Source organism: Aristolochia californica, unplaced genomic scaffold (genome assembly GCF_029961685.1).
Source record: "Aristolochia californica isolate CCGP_79_NKW_82.1479 unplaced genomic scaffold, dmAriCali1.0.hap1 SCAF_13, whole genome shotgun sequence".
Classification (NCBI taxonomy): Eukaryota; Viridiplantae; Streptophyta; class Magnoliopsida; order Piperales; family Aristolochiaceae; genus Aristolochia; species Aristolochia californica.
This window is the reverse complement of record NW_027181804.1, coordinates 23,694,580-23,710,744: the sequence shown is the minus strand read 5'-3', so window position 1 is coordinate 23,710,744 and position 16,165 is coordinate 23,694,580. Positions and strand designations below refer to the sequence as shown.

Here is a 16,165-nt window from a genome sequence, read left to right as displayed (position 1 = left end):
CTACAAGGACCCCAAACATCATAATGGACTAGCTCAAATGGAATTCTGCTATGGTTGCTACTCAACTGAAAATGACACTTGTGGTGCTTCCCAAGTTGGCATAATTGACACAAAAATGAAAGATCTAAAAGAAGAGCAGGAAAACACCAGCACAACTTTAATTGAGATGGATGTCCCAACCCTAGATGCCAATATTAAGGTGCACAACAACAACTCCAATTGCGGTCGATGGTGGAGGCCTCCTCTTCCATGTTCAGAGCCAATAATCCTCCTCCATGTCCGAAACACTCATTGAAAGGGAAACAATTTAATCGAACACTTTAATGATTTAGTGAGTTGACTCACAGACAATGAGTTCACAGGAAATTTAGGAACATATAACACAGTTGATAAAAAAAGACTATGAATTGGATGAACCACCCTTTCACCAGTAACAAATGAAGAAGAGGAGGAAGTAGGAGACAAATAGTAAACAAGGTTGACATACCTGCAATGTGGGTTGAAGCCCTAGAATCAATGACCTAAGCCGGCTGAGAAGAAAAATGTAGTGCAAACATACTAGGTGTAACTAGAGTGGCATTAGCTGAAGATGATGTACTAGCCACATAAAGAGCAATCATAGGAGTAGATGTGAGTTGTCACAATCGATGAAGTGATTGCTGAATTTCATCCTATGCATTAGCAGTAGATTCTAGTGCACTTCTAGTGGCTCAGATACAAATGAATTAGCCCATGCTGGTTTTCCAAAATTTCTCTCAACATTGATCTAAGTAGTGGTTGATCCGTCCACAAGACCATGCAAACATTTCCTATCTCCACGCCCTCGATCTCTACCTCCTCCATCAAGACCATGTCCTCTACCTCCTCCTCTCCCCTTAGTTATCTCAGATTGAGGAGTAGAGGACAGGTTAAGGGCGACAATGTCCAAAGTTTTAGTGTCTTTTTGTTGATATGTGACACTACTGCACTTTTTTCTCTAATTACCTTGTTATAAGCCTTCTCAAGTGTAGAAACATCATCATCTACTAACATTTGTGCTTGTAAAGCCTCATATTTTGGCCCCAATCCATCCACAACCCTGACAACTTGTATCCATCCATCCTTTTCTCAGTTTCACAGGATCAGTGGTAAAAATGAATGAAGTACAACTATCTCTTGCAGCAAACCATGCATCTCAGTAAAGGATTTTGTTACGGTTTTGTTTCCCTTGATCATACTGAAAACTTAACATATAGCTCATATACACAAGAGAAGTGGCTTTCTTGATCAAAAATAGATTCCAACGTCTTCCATATATCTTTTGCAGTTTAACAAGTGGTAACTTCATTACTAAAATGTGGCAGCATAGAATTCAACATCAATATCTGTACTTGATGTTCTCCAGTCTCCCAATCTTCAATAATTTGATCAGGTGGATCCTCTCTAATGTACTTGGCTTTCCTTTTTGCAATCAAAAAATTTCTTGACAGTTCTAGACCAATTCAAGTAATTCTTCCCATCTAACTTGACGGAGGTTATCTGAGTGTAGTCTTTATTTTTTACAATCTCAGTAGACCTCGTAGGGGTGTTAACTTCTCCAAAATCTGATCACCCACGCAACCAGCCACCAAATACAGTAATAGTAATACAATAAGCCCCTTCACATACACCTTTTATCAAACATCCAGCAGATTCAATAGTATAATATGCACATATGTGGTCCTCCGAAGACACGAAAAACACTTAGGGTTTTATAACACAAAGCTTATATATGCAGTAATCCCCAGTGAACAACAATTCAGCCAATTGAAGAAAAATAAAGCTCAAATATAACCCCAAAATAAATATTCGCAAGCAATCTTGTGTCATCAAATGGGTGACACAAGCACTAATTTTGCAATAGACAGTTCGATCCTGACAGAATAACAGAATCACAAATAAACTACTAAAAAACAGCAGTATCAGCCATTAACCCGTAGGTTAAGGCACAAAAGAAAACGAAGATAAAACCTTTATGTCCAATCAGCAGAGTGAAATGAGGAATCCAATCCTGGAGGGCAATCGAAGGATTTATAAGAGGAGAGACCTACATTAACCCTTGATTCCAGAATAGATGCGCTCTGATACCATGTAAAATAGAAAGAGAAAAGAGATTGAAGAGGAAACGAGGAAAGAAGGGCTTGTTGAGAACCTGCTGGATGGGGGAGAAGTCGACCCCTGTCTCTTATTTATTAAGTCACTTAAGTTGTTTCACAAAAAAGACTAAACTGCCCCTTTACATAAGGACGTGTAAATAAGTGACGAAAACATCTTCTAACTAATCTGAAAATTACTACCTCAATTCCATATTATAAATCTGGGACCTTCTGGCAACATTATTACAGATTTACCACATTATGGAATGACTAAAATACTCAGACTTCTAACATGATATAAGCAGCAACGATCCAACCAGAGGAAACAAGAACTGACAACAAAGTGTGAACAGGGAGGTTGATGCTGAATTGAAGCAGATGGAAGAAATTCAAAGACCAGACTAGGCTGAAATGGATAGGCAAATTAAAATCTTTAAATGAGGCTATATGAATGTTGTCAAGGGTAAAACACCACATAGATGAAAATGCCACATGCAGTAAGAAGATCAGGTTAGCCACATGAACACAAAATTGAACTAATTGCAAGTGGACTTTCTAGTAAACAAGACATAGTATGGCAAGTAGAACAAATAAACCAAACAGACAAAGATGGAGAAAATAGGTTAGCAGACTTTAATGAACTGAATCAAAGGTTGTTAGACAGACAATATCTGATTGACTGTTAGATTCTTATGAAACTGATGGAATAAGAGACCATTTCCAAATGGAACAAATGGATTGGAGGGGGTAGATGGACATCTGGAGCAACTTTGTACAGTTAAACCAAACAAGGACTGCAAGGTTCCTATTTACTAGTATGGCAAGTTGAACAAATAAACCAAACAGACAAAGATGGAGAAAATGGGAGAACAGGCTTTAATGAACTGAATCAAAGATTGTCAGACAGACAATATCTGATTTGACTGTTAGATTCTTATGAAACTGATGGAATAAGAGACCATTTCCATATGGAACAAATGGATTGGAAGGTTCATATTTACTAAACAAGGAGTGCAAGGTTCATATTTACTACCTTTGAGAAACAGAAATTTGGAAGGACCATTATTGCATTATTGCACAACTACGATGTCAATTACTTCTAAGAATCATGAATGAAACAGATGGAAGAAGTGGGGAAAGAATAACTTTGTTTCCCAGTGCGAATAAAGAGCCACTCATTTTCAGCCTTCCGAACAGAAGGACAATGGAAGCAACAGATTATGTAAAACTAGCCTATGCTACCATAAAGAAATATACATCCTCAAAGCTAATTGGAACTGACTTCCTTATTCAATCACATAGGTAACATCTAAGAGTTTCTTTTTCAATCACATAGGTAACATCTAAGAGATCCTTTTACAATCACATAGGTAACATCTTTCCTTTTTCAATCACATAGGTAACATCTAAGAATTCCAATTTCACGGACAAAAGTAAGGCCTAAAAGTTATTCCAAATGAGGTGGTTATTGGAATCAATTAACAACTTCATACAGCGCACATGCATCTTCCTATGAATGAATGCAGCATGACAATGGTAACAAGGAACATTTTGACCTTGCAAACATGAACAAAACCATTTTAATTGATATGCCACACTTTTTCTTCTGTAATGAATATGACACACTCAGACTTACCCATCATTCTTGTTTAAAAAACAAAAAAAGATATATATTCAGATATAACTCACTTAAATGACTTAAACAGTTACCAATGTCATAGCTAGATATAGACTAAGACAATAGGTGGAATCTTAGGAGAATAAAATTCAAATGATAACCAGATTTAGTTGAGAATTATAAGAGAACATGTTCACCGGTTAAAAGATTCCTGAAGTTGCTGAACTTTTCCTTCTGTTTCCTTAAGCTTTTCTTTTCTTTCTTCACATGCTTCTTGTGCTTCAGAGTATTTCCTCTCGGCTTCATCAGCCCTTTCTGATTCTGACTGCAACATGGCCTGTAATATGGCACAAAAAAGGACAACCACTGGTAAGAATGACCAGAATTGGAGATCATAGTGCCCACAAAGAATGGAGCAGAAGCCATTTTAGTACCCTAACAAAAAGTTTTTATTTTATTTTTATAAAGATTAACATAATAATGTTACAAAAAACAAAATTATGCTGATCTTTTGAACTAATAAGAATAGTGTTACCTTCAATTTTTCCACCTCTGCAGTTAGGGCATCAATTTTTTCTGTATCCTCCACCACTACCGGAGTTTCTTTGATAACTGGTGGGGTTTCTTCAATTGCCATCCGTGCAGCCTCTCGTTCCTTGATAAGCAATGCATTTGTTTCATCTACTTTGGCCTGCAAGGCTTGAAGAGAACTCTGCAATTTTGTAATTTCCTGTGCTTTTGCTTCTTCCAGGTCAGTCTGCATATATAATCCAAATTATCAATATTCAAACTATTAAAATGGTAAGAATAGCAAGACATGTACCTTTAGCACATGTATATTACCCTTAAGCGCTTCTCCAACTGTAACCGCCAGGTGAGTTCCTCAACTCGTTTCTCAAGCTTGTCCTTTGCTTCTTTAAGAGCACCTGTTTCTCTAGCAGCCTAGCAAAATGCAAAAATACTCAAACAAGGAACTAACCCACCAATATAAAGCATTTTACAGAGAATAATTGTCTAACAGCTTTCAGTATACAAGTATAATTAATGATTCGTTTCTTTAATGAAACTGTGAGTGAACTATGGTTTCACAGACCATCTTGAGCTTCCTGAGTGCCATCCTTGCAACCCTTCCTCTCCATCTACATTGAGAAACAACTGATGCCTTCTGCAGTTTCTTGTAATAAGAGTAATCTCTGTGGCAACGCCAATGGGCCTAGAAAGAAAAAATATCAAGATTCAGTTACTGAGATAAAAGAATATAAAATAATTTATTTAAAGTTTTGTGTAATCAACCAATTCAAAAACCTGAATGAGGATTGCTGCTTTAGTTTGCTTCCTGAATCTAAATTCATTGCGAGCAGACATTGCTCTTAAACCTGTTTGCAAAACAAGTGCTGACAAACGTAGTTGCTTGTATGCCTTCCAAGCTTGGTATCTACGCAAATTTTTCTGAATCTTCAATGCAGCTGCCTCTCTTTTCATGTTCTCATACAACTTGCAAGCCAGCCTACCTGAAAAAGTATAGAAAATGAGCAGAACATACAGAAGAACCTCTGTCAACATCTTTATTCGCATGCATGTAATGTGTTTTATTTTACATACTCACAGTGAATAATGCATTCAGTAAATCATCCTTGACATAGAAGGACTTTGAAGGCTTTCAAGTGATATCTGTATATCCAGATTCATATAGAATTTTCTTGTAGAAATTTATAAATGTATGGGCATCTGAATGCATATCGCTGCATAGATGTATGTGGGTCAACAAATATATTCATCTTCACTAACCCAAGTTCAGTCAGAACACTTTGCATTAGACAATTAGTAAGTATATATATACATCTTTCCATAACCCAACTTCAGTCACAACACTTTGCATTAGAAAATTAGTAAGTAAATTTATCTTCTCATTTTTATTTGCTTTCAATCAATATTTTAATTAGAGGCAGTAGTGGTACTTTATAATTTCAAGGTTAAGATGTAAAAAGATGTAGTATGAATGGAAATTTCCATATATTTAAGATATGTATGAATAAGAAATAGGAGGGATCCATCAGAACAACAGCACAAGCACTAATTAGCTTCCATTCTTCTATATACAGGCAATTTTAATTTCTCTTTCCCTCATCCTTACTTTCTACTGTCCTTTTTATTTGCTGCTCTCCTCTGTTTAACTTGCCTTTAACTCTTCCGCCTCCCTATTACATATAGATTATACAAATTTCATAATTTGAAAATTGTCTCTTTCATACAAAAAACAAATTTTGTCCATCTATATGCTGCCTATGTTTATAACCTGTTGTTTTACGTCTATGAGTTTACTCTTACTCTCTGCAAGCCTTTTACAGTTTCAATTTTTTTTGTATTCTTTACCTTAATGGTCCAGGCATATTCCACAAACAACCAAAGTAAAGACATTATCAAATGCCTCAAAAAACTTTGTTGAAAACTCCTCATAAGCACATGTTTGACAAAGCAATGACTGTGTTTTCAAAATTAAAAAAAAAAAAAGGAAAGCAAAACAGAAGCCTCATAAGATGGATATGTAGTTATGGTCCTGTGGTCCCATATTGGGCACCACAGGACCATAACATATATATCGAGCCAACAATCATTAGAAAACTAAAAGCTAGTCACTGATTTCATGCTTCAAAAGCATAAAAAAACCACACCTCTCCAGAGAGATTGCACAAAAACAGTAGCTTTGCGTAAGGCAATAAATTGCTTTCGAGCAATATGTGTACGTATTTGGCGTTGAATTGTTTTCGCTGCACCGCTAAGTACTTCAGCTCTCCGTGCATCTAATTCAGCCATCTGACCAGCTCTGAGGAAAATCTTCGTTTTGCCAATCTGTAAAACCCATTTTAAAAGTCATTGAGTACAATATAACAGCTATTTATTTATTTTTATTTTTTTGTCAGTAAATATGAGTGAAGAGTTCAAGGAAAGCAAACAGGAAGACACAAGAAAATAGAACACAAAAATGAGGTAAATGCTGATGATAGAAAAATGATTTACCTGCCACCCTTTCATACTCATCTTTTCCAAAATCTTTTTGCAAACAAGCTTTTCATCATAGCTGTACATCATCTCACAGTATTTAAAGCATCAATTATTTGAATTTAATCAAATCTATATACACTGACTTTAAAAGAAGAACAATACTTACTTCCCCTCCATGTGTTCTGGAGCAAGAATACCAAAACGGTTGAAAAATTCAAAGAAAGTTCTCCGAGTAGGATATCCTGCCATACTGATTCTTATAGCCTCAAGAACACCCTAGAGAGTCATAATTCCACAAGAGTTATTCAGATTGCTAAGTTTTCCCTCCTTTTTCTCTCTTTGAAACATTGATATTCAGTCTAAATTAACTTACACCACAGCGCAACTGCTGCAGGATATTGACATTCTCAAAAATGGCAGGCTTCAGAAGATTGTTGGGCTTCACACATCTGATATAATGGGGTTCTGTTGAATTTAGTGTCTCCATTAAAGATTGTAGTTGTAGCTGCATCAGTTACACAATATTTTTATCAATAAGATTAAGGATATCTTCATTTTCTATATTTTCAGAAGTTAAGGGGTGGAATTATGTCATTCCTTGTTACGGTGAGTGTATGAAGAAAAGGTTAGAATCAACATGTCACATCAAAATTCCAAACCTATCCAAACCCAGTCAAAAAAAACAAAAAAAATGAGAAAGAAAAACAAGAAACAGCACCTTAAAACGAGAACCAATGGAGGAAAACTTAGTTGACTTTGTTGTTTCATCCTGTACTGAAGGGAAAAGACCTGATACAAAAGAACATTTTGAAGCAATTAACAAGTCTTGATGTTCTGGCACCACGTAGTCCTTGTTTTTGTCCAAAAAATGGTCAGACTGGTATAGAACCTGAAAAGAGAATGGAGAATAAGTAGTTTTACTTCATATGCAACTAAAGCTATAGCTTTTTCTTCTTAACAGATAACTTCCATTAAAAATGAAAATAGGATGTGGAAGCAAAAACCCACCTCCCCAGCATAATGAGAGATAGTAAAATCAGTACGAGATAGTTTTGGTTTGATAAAACGCTTGTGACTCTTGAATGTCTGATAGAGCTTCTGACTAAATGTTTCATGTGTGGACTTTGGAAACATACTGAGAAGAAATTTTGGAAGAAAAAGATCTCGCCATTAAGAAGCAAGGAGACAAAAGTCAAATTCCAATTAACTTATTGTTGTGAGTTAATATTTCAAAGATGAACTAATTTTATCAAAAAGATAACAATAGACTTCAGATTTTGGAAAAAGAGAATCACTCCGTACCAGGCTTCATCAAGGAGCGCAATAATTCCTCCAGGTTTCTATAAAAGAATAACACTGAATAAAGGTCAGATAAGAGATTGCCAATACTTAAATGTAAAATCATCAGCCATATTATGTAAATGGACAAGTAAACTAATAGTTAATTAAACTTCATGAAAGACAATTTATTCATGGCCATAAGAATTTGTCACAATATTAGGTTTCATCCCCGTAGTGGTAGGTTACAGTTTTGGATGGATGAATAGATCGGCAATGTTCCTCAATCAGTGAAGTTCCTTTCACATATTATCCATCTCAATCTCTTTCTTTGATGGAAATGGACCTTAAATTTTCGTTGAAGGATCAGAGATCATGAAATGGGATGAAGTATGTGGACTTTAATTTTTTGTTGAAGTATAAGAGATCATGAAATGGAAGAAGTATGTTGATCACTCTGCAAGAAAATAGGCATGTCTCACTCCGGTGAGGATTGTTTAGTATGGAATTATGACTCTTCCAATTTTTATAGTGTCTTTGCTTTTTATTCGTTCTTTTATAGAGTAGTATTATCTATTTAAATTTTTGTTGAAGGATTAGAGATCATGAAATGGAAGAAGTATGTTGATCACTCTGCAAGAAAATAGGCACGTCTCACTCCGGTGAGGATTGTTTAGTATGGAAGCATGACTCTTCCAATTTTTATAGCGTCTTTGCTTTTTATTCGTTCTTTTATAGAATAGTACTGTCTATTTAAATTTTTGTTGAAGGACTAGAGATCATGAAATGGAAGAAGTATGTTGATCACTCCGCAAGAAAATAGACAGGTCTCACTCCGGTGAGGATTGTTTAGTATGGCAGTATGACTCTTCCAATTTTTATAGTGTCTTTGCTTTTTATTCTTTTTTATAGAGTAGTATTGTCTATCATCTAGCCTTGTCTGCAGCAAGTCAATTCCTGCAACCCCTAAATTTTGGCCTTTTCTATGGTGTGCACCTAAAAGTGGCTATCAAAATTTGGCTGTAGTAGTGGAGGACCACCAGTGCAACAACCACTTGGGCCCGAAGGGAAGAAAGGAATACAAGAACTTATCATGCATCGTGATCTCTCAGTGGGCCAATGTGTAATTCACTACAAAAAAAATTGGATTAGCAAGATCATATTTTTCTAGCAAATTGAGATAGCGGTACTTAAAGAGCAATTGGAAGACAAGGCGGTCTCTTCCTCTCCAGATATGTTTCAGTAACATGGTGGTTGCCCCTCAAGAAGGGTGATTTTAACTGAATATTGATGGTAGCTCAAAAGGAGATATCGGTTTTCAAAGACCACTTAGTTCAGTCATCCAAGTATAACATACTCCTGGTAGTGTGATCCTAGTTCTACTAAGGCAGAGGTCTATGCACTCTATTGTGAATTGAGAGTTTTTGTGGAGTTTTATTGGAGCTCTTTAATTGTGAAAAGTGATTCAGTTAGTTTCTTAAGGAGAAACCTCGCCTTGGCACTTGCATCATGTTAATGATGAGATTTATGACATCTCCAAATTATTGCATATCTGTGGGAGACACACTATTTGATCTGCTAACTAGATGGTAGATCAAATTGGCTCATTTAAGGGGTTTCTTTTCAGCATTTGGTTGTAGGAGATAGTTTTCTACTCGATGATAATCCCTGATGTAATTTGTGTTTCTCAATTATGTTTTCAAAGAATAAGAAGCCCTCAATGATATTTGGCTTTTGGGTTATGCTTGTTTTACTACCATGGAAATTCTTTGTACTTCCCTTCTCCTCTTAATGAAATTTGACAGAAAAAGACTTTGGCAGCTTTAATCAAAGCACATAGTTGCCGAATTTGGAAAGGATAACAACACTTAGTACGGTTTAGAAGTTCTAAGACATCAAAGGTGAGTAAAGACTCCCACTATAGCACCAAGTAACCTTTTCCATAGGTCGCCCTTTCTATTCTAATAACAAATGGTGGGTGCATATTAGGTACATAACCATTACGCCAAAAATTCTAGAGATTATGAAACACGGAAAGCTAGGTCCTTAAACCTATCCCATACTAGGGTGAGCTAACATAATGTTCATACCTGGTTGTGGCCCATGGATTCATAACAATAACTAAGACCTTCATTTGAGAATCACAAGCAGTGATAGTACTACTTAAGGAATTATGGAGTATGCATGAGTTTCTAATATCCAAAGCAATGGCATAACGGCACATACATAAAGCTAGACTACATGTTGTGCAATAGCATTAACCGTAACCATAAACCAAATAGAAGGATGCTAGATAATTTATAGAGTCAGCAGTTAACAGTAAAAAATAGTTTAAATAGCTAAGACCTTTTCAATAAGATCCAAAACATCCTGGTTATCAACAAATTCAATATAGCTCCAGTCAATTTGCTCCTTTGTGTACTCTTCCTGTTCCATCTTGAAAACATGCTGAAAGCACAATACCAATACTATATAAGCATCAGATTGAAAGGATTAGTCAATGTGAAATTCCCTTTGGGATTTATGTGGTCTTTTACCTGGTTGAAATGCTGTTGCAGTTTCTCGTTAGTGAAATTAATGCAGAACTGTTCAAAGCTGCACAAATAGATTGTTAAACAATGATTAAACCTAAAATATGAATAAAAAGATTAAGATCAAGTACCTCATAAGCATACGTTCATTCTATTACCTGTTTGTCTTGAAGCTTTCAAAGCCATAGATATCAAGGACTCCAATCAGTGATTTAGAGTTTGGATCTTGCCCAATTGAGACATTAATTTTGTCAACCAACCTGTTATTGAAATAGTTTATTAAATTTAAAACCTATATCAGCAGAGACCCATGACAAAACAAAATAAATCTCCCTGACAGGGCCAGCTCGGTACCAGTCAAATAATCGAGAATAAATTGTCTTTGCTAAGCCATCTCGACTAACTGTCGCACCAACAGGATCTAAAGCTCTTGTAATTTTTTCTTCAGGGGTTATCATCACACGTTTGCAGAGAGCATCTTCTAATTTCTGAGGATTACACCTGGAAGAATGATGATAAAATAAAGCATAAAAAAGTCAATAGCAAATGAAATCAAAACGCAATACAAACATTGTATGTATGTGATTTAAACATGTACAAAGATAGTTTGTCATAGAGATAGATTCATTGCAGGCAAGAGAGATTTTCATAGACAAAATAGAAAGGGAGCAGAGAGAGAGAGAGAGGAGATTGAACTGAAACTACAGAACTAATACCATACATGAGAAGTTCAGCTGTCATCTTAAGATGAAATTTTGCTTGTTCATTTTTTAGAACTGATGAATCCATATCCTTTCCCTTGCCAAATTCAATATTACCAAGATGAAGAATGGCAGCAACAACTCTGAAGATTGCATCCTGGACAAAAGAACCAAAAAAGAATTAGAAAATAGCCTAGACCATATTCCTTTAACATTTTGTACTCTAGTGATCTCTCCACCTCAGCAAATTATTCAGTTTTGTATATGAGAGCTTCCAATTTTATTTATAAGGCATGTACATCACACATTCTGGCAATGACTCGTCCATTCCAAATGAATATATATGAATGTACATATTTATGTTTACATATACACAGTGTCTGTATGTGATTGTGTCTGTGTTTCTCTGTGTGTACACATGCACATCTGCGTCTAGGTATGAATGCATGTAAATATATTAATAAATAGATGAATAGATGATAGATAAAGTAGATATGAGCATTATGGCTCATGGACTCACACCTCTCTCTCTCTCTCTCTCTCTCAATTTAACCATCTAAATTGAATTTAATGACTTAAAAAACTAACTTCTTCTTATTTTACATTTATTTATTATCCCATGCATTCATGTTGATGTTCACAGTAATTTTTTTCTTATTTTTATCGATTTTTAATCATAACATGGAGTTAATTGTATTGTTAAAACTATAATAAAGCAAATGGTGTTCTTGTGTATTCACGCGCCCACATACATATACACACAATATTGCAATTGATGAGAAATACCTGTTCTTGCTCACTGATTCCAACAATATCCATTGCTCTCCTTGTAGCAAGATAATCGTGGGCATCACTGACTCCAACCAGCTCATAACAATTTGATTGGTTAAGATAATGAAAAGACTTAGGATTTCCCAACTTATACTTCTCAACAACCTGAAGTATAGGTAAACTTCAGCAAGCAGACAGTAGATTACAAGAATTTTTGCACATATGTATAAACGATATAAGGTAAAGAAGAGTGAAAAAAAAAATATATTGCCTCTGGTGGAGCTGCACAAAGAAGGTAAAAACAATGGTAGTTGCGCTCGGGATCAGAAACTTGACAAACTCGAGATCTCTCAAGAAGATAAGTCCTGATGGCTGCCCCCGAGATCCTCCCGTGCTTGTCAAATTGGATCACAACAAATTTGCCAAAACGACTGGAACATTAAATGAAATGATAACTTAGAAAAAAAAAAAAAAATAGAACCCAGTGAATGCATGATTATCTACAATAATAAATAAATGAGATGAATTTACTAATATGTGGAAAAAAACAGCTGTGAAACAAAAATTAGATGAAATAGCAATCAATTTCCTTCCAGAAGATATAAGCTTTAAATAACGACTCACCTGGAATTGTTATTCCTTACTGTTTTTGCATTGCCAAATGCTTCAAGAACTGGATTTGACTGTAAGCAAAACCATAGTTTCAACAATTAAACCCTGGTTAGGAAGTCAAAAACTAAACCTATGTTGGCTGAAAATAATGAGGAAAGACCAATAAGAAAAGTTACACATAACTTCTTTTCCTTTTTCAAAAATCATTCCAACTGTGTCTACAATGTGTCTTGAATGTAAGATCTCATGCCAATAGGTAACTACTGTGGACATTGAACCAATGATTGAACCCAAGTACTTCAGTAACTTACTTCTAGAACTTGTTGCTCAACTGTCCGCCCCTCAGTTGCTACACGCCCACCCAAATAGGCAAGATACCGCATAAGCATTTTCGTAGTTTCAGTTTTACCTGCCCCACTTTCACCACTAACCAGAATAGAGTTGCTTTTCCCCTCATTAACCATCGCTCTGTTTCCAAGTCCATTTAAAAGATAAGCATTATTACTTCTAATACTAGTTAAAATCCTCCATTGATTTGGAGTATGAACTACCTGTATGCTACATCAGCAACTGCAAAAACATGTGGACTTAGCTCTCCAAAAGGGGCACCTTTGTACTGCTCCATCATGTGGGCATCATACAAATGAGGCAACCTTTGAAATGGGTTTATGGCAATAAGAATGTTGCCAGTATAAGTCTGCAATAAAATAAAATGAGAATACATCTAAGAGAGAGTGACTGGGATACTTCAAATAACTTTAACTGGTTGCAACAGAAAGAGGATCAGGAAAACAGCATTTTGAAACTCACATAGATTTCATTCAGTTCATATCGAGTTGACAAATTCTGCACTACACCAGGCTCATGCAAATAAGAGAGTTTAGTCATGTCATCAACTCCACCAGCAGGAGCTTCCATATCCTTTGGATATATCTTTGAGAGATTTGCAGTAACCTGAAGTAGGAAGTTATAAATGTCTCAGAGTTATGATCCAAAACAACAACTAAATGGGCTTTTCTTCTGGAATAATAATATCATTCAGAAAAGGCTAAAGGCTCTCTTGTTTTTTTTCTTCTTCTTTTGTTGAATTATCATCATTCTCAAAATATATGTATATATATATATATATATATATATCCTTCATACAAGGAACACAAGCAAATAAAGAAGATCAGATATGGGGCATTACTGCAAACAATAAGAAAAGTGCTCTACTCTCTTATATTATGTGTTTCTTCACTGCTTATAATTGGTTATAGTTGTACACTGTCTTACAGCTAGGATAATACCAATTTTGATACCGTGCACTCTAAACTTAGAAGGTAACTTGTATAAACCTATTAAAAGATCTTTATTGTATAGTCATTTGAGGAAAATATACAACTCATGGTCAAACTCCCTATTCCCATGGTACCTGTTTGAGCATGAAAGATATAGATACCTGAAACACAGGATTGTTTGAACTTTTTTTTTTTTTTCAACCAGAATAAGTGTTCCTGATTTTTGCACTTTGAGAAGCTTAAGCATCATAGATGAACACGAGGATCAACATGTCAAGCATGAGTAGGTATAAATACCTTTTTTTTTGTTTTGTTTTAAACAATGAGACCTCCCTTATGAAAGAAAACAGGATAAGCCACCAAATGCATTCATAAAAATTCTAAGGGAACCATCTCCCCACAACAAGATGTTGCACGGAACACCAATGCATTGCCAAGGGACACAATTATCTCAATACCTTCTTCCCATTTGAAGTATCAATTTCAGCATTTGTACCACTAATTTTAGTAACTTGCCCATCAATCCAAGCTGTTACTGGATCTTCAACCCATACATGAGAACCTACAATAATATTTACTGGTGTTGCCTGCAGCAGTTAAAATCCATGTTAGAGTCAGAACACTTGAGGTCCATTGCATGATATCTGTAAATCAACATTGAAAACACAGCTATCTCAAAGAGTATATGTGCTTAGAAACAAATGCTATGAATTTTTTAGTTGCTTTTGTGCATGCTACAGAACCATTAATTAGTCTCCATCATCACCACACAGGTAGACTAACAGGTTTGGACACCAAACATGATCACTCAGCATAAAAATACTCTTTTAGCATATTTCATTTTGCCATTCTCATGCAAATGGTCCAATTGTATAGAACAATGCTTGTTTAATAGCTTCTTCTGCCATGGAACCCACAACTAAACTAACAAGAAGCTTGATATGATTGAAGGTGGAGAATAAAAATATTGAAAGAATTCACATATCAGGATAAATGTTTCTCAAATCCGACAAGAATTATAATCAAGGAGGATTGGTCAACAGAAATACCAAGTAAAGAAAAAACAAGAATACTTCAATCTACATTTCATATAGCAGCTTGACAGAAAAGCTCCAAGTGTTTTTTCAGTTACCGTCAAATTGAAGTTACGAAAATGCTTAAACTGAAAAGGCAAGCATACCATTTCTTACTGCAAAGCAAGGAAATGGACCAAATATAAGACAGTCTCTCGGCCCTAGGGGCACAGCAATAAGTGTTCACTGCAATAAGGATATATCACTGCAAATGCAGGTCCCGGAGAATGAGTTATTCGGATTGCGCGTGGAGCTCGAATCTCAACTTCCCCAACCTCTACCGTCGAACCATCGGAATTCAAAAAATTTACTTCCAAAAACCCAAAAAATAACACAAAGAAGGCTGAAACTTTCTATTCCTGAGGCACATCCCGGAGCCGTTTCAGTATGACACATTAGCCACGTTGCACTTGGACCGGAAACCAGAAAATGGATCGACCACCGAACGGCAAAGCTTCCACGTCCAGTATGAAACCAATCATGGCATTTCTGCTCTACAGAGATATACAATCGATGCAACTTTGGAAGACGAGGAGGGGAAGGGAAAGGAACTGAGGCAAAGCGGAAGAGACGGAAGGATGAAAGAAAGCCAATTTTTGTAAAATCCGTTATTTTCTGGGCTATGATCGTTTCTGTAGGCTTTGATTTGTCAAAGGCATTCAAATGCCCTTCCATTGAATTCGGCAGTGTCATAGCGCTCAGCTTCTGCAAAAAACCCGCCACAATGTCTGGTTGATTCGTGGCTCTCCTGCTTCCCTGAGTCACCTTCTCTCTGCTTTATTTAGCAAATGCCATCAGCCATTTCGACTTCGAATCGCATTTTCCCTCCTAGTCTCTTCTCAACTCTCATGCTGGCTGTGATTCAAGAAATGCGAAATTTCATACATGCATTGCTGACAATCGTCTTCCTTGCAACTAACATCGATAAGCATGGAGTTACTCCCTCTGGTCATTCGAACGGGTGAACAGAACCGATATCCTTGAACTGTTCTTCATTAACCGGGGAGTTTGAGAATGGCTCTACACGTGGTACCATTTAAATAAAAAGGAAAATTTACCGATTATTGATTAAATAATTCTGTGATTCGTTCACCAAAGATGGTAAAATTACTAACATACCCCTAATTTAGGTTTTTCATTATTATTCAATTATTTTGATAACACATAACATAGTATATCCCTTA

General features: G+C 35.9%; 1 protein-coding gene across 1 annotated transcript in view; it reads right to left on the bottom strand.

Annotated features, from left to right (window-relative positions):
* The window catches only part of LOC137948238 (myosin-11-like), a 31,652-nt gene extending 15,718 nt beyond the window's left edge, over positions 1 to 15,934 (bottom strand). Inside the window, exons 1-25 of the mRNA XM_068794246.1 lie at positions 15,089 to 15,934; positions 14,367 to 14,495; positions 13,439 to 13,582; positions 13,180 to 13,325; positions 12,940 to 13,096; positions 12,641 to 12,699; positions 12,288 to 12,447; positions 12,032 to 12,181; positions 11,266 to 11,402; positions 10,899 to 11,045; positions 10,703 to 10,804; positions 10,551 to 10,608; positions 10,360 to 10,461; positions 8,038 to 8,075; positions 7,744 to 7,870; positions 7,454 to 7,624; positions 7,109 to 7,240; positions 6,902 to 7,011; positions 6,751 to 6,811; positions 6,405 to 6,582; positions 5,038 to 5,243; positions 4,826 to 4,945; positions 4,576 to 4,674; positions 4,268 to 4,489; positions 3,930 to 4,069 (exon numbers count right to left, since the gene is read on the bottom strand). Of these exons, the coding sequence (XP_068650347.1) occupies positions 3,930 to 4,069; positions 4,268 to 4,489; positions 4,576 to 4,674; positions 4,826 to 4,945; positions 5,038 to 5,243; positions 6,405 to 6,582; positions 6,751 to 6,811; positions 6,902 to 7,011; positions 7,109 to 7,240; positions 7,454 to 7,624; positions 7,744 to 7,870; positions 8,038 to 8,075; positions 10,360 to 10,461; positions 10,551 to 10,608; positions 10,703 to 10,804; positions 10,899 to 11,045; positions 11,266 to 11,402; positions 12,032 to 12,181; positions 12,288 to 12,447; positions 12,641 to 12,699; positions 12,940 to 13,096; positions 13,180 to 13,325; positions 13,439 to 13,582; positions 14,367 to 14,495; positions 15,089 to 15,091 (3,098 nt within the window). The 5' untranslated portion in view covers positions 15,092 to 15,934. The remainder of the gene's footprint in view (positions 1 to 3,929; positions 4,070 to 4,267; positions 4,490 to 4,575; positions 4,675 to 4,825; positions 4,946 to 5,037; positions 5,244 to 6,404; positions 6,583 to 6,750; positions 6,812 to 6,901; positions 7,012 to 7,108; positions 7,241 to 7,453; positions 7,625 to 7,743; positions 7,871 to 8,037; positions 8,076 to 10,359; positions 10,462 to 10,550; positions 10,609 to 10,702; positions 10,805 to 10,898; positions 11,046 to 11,265; positions 11,403 to 12,031; positions 12,182 to 12,287; positions 12,448 to 12,640; positions 12,700 to 12,939; positions 13,097 to 13,179; positions 13,326 to 13,438; positions 13,583 to 14,366; positions 14,496 to 15,088) is intronic.
* Between the last annotated feature and the right edge of the window lie 231 nt (positions 15,935 to 16,165).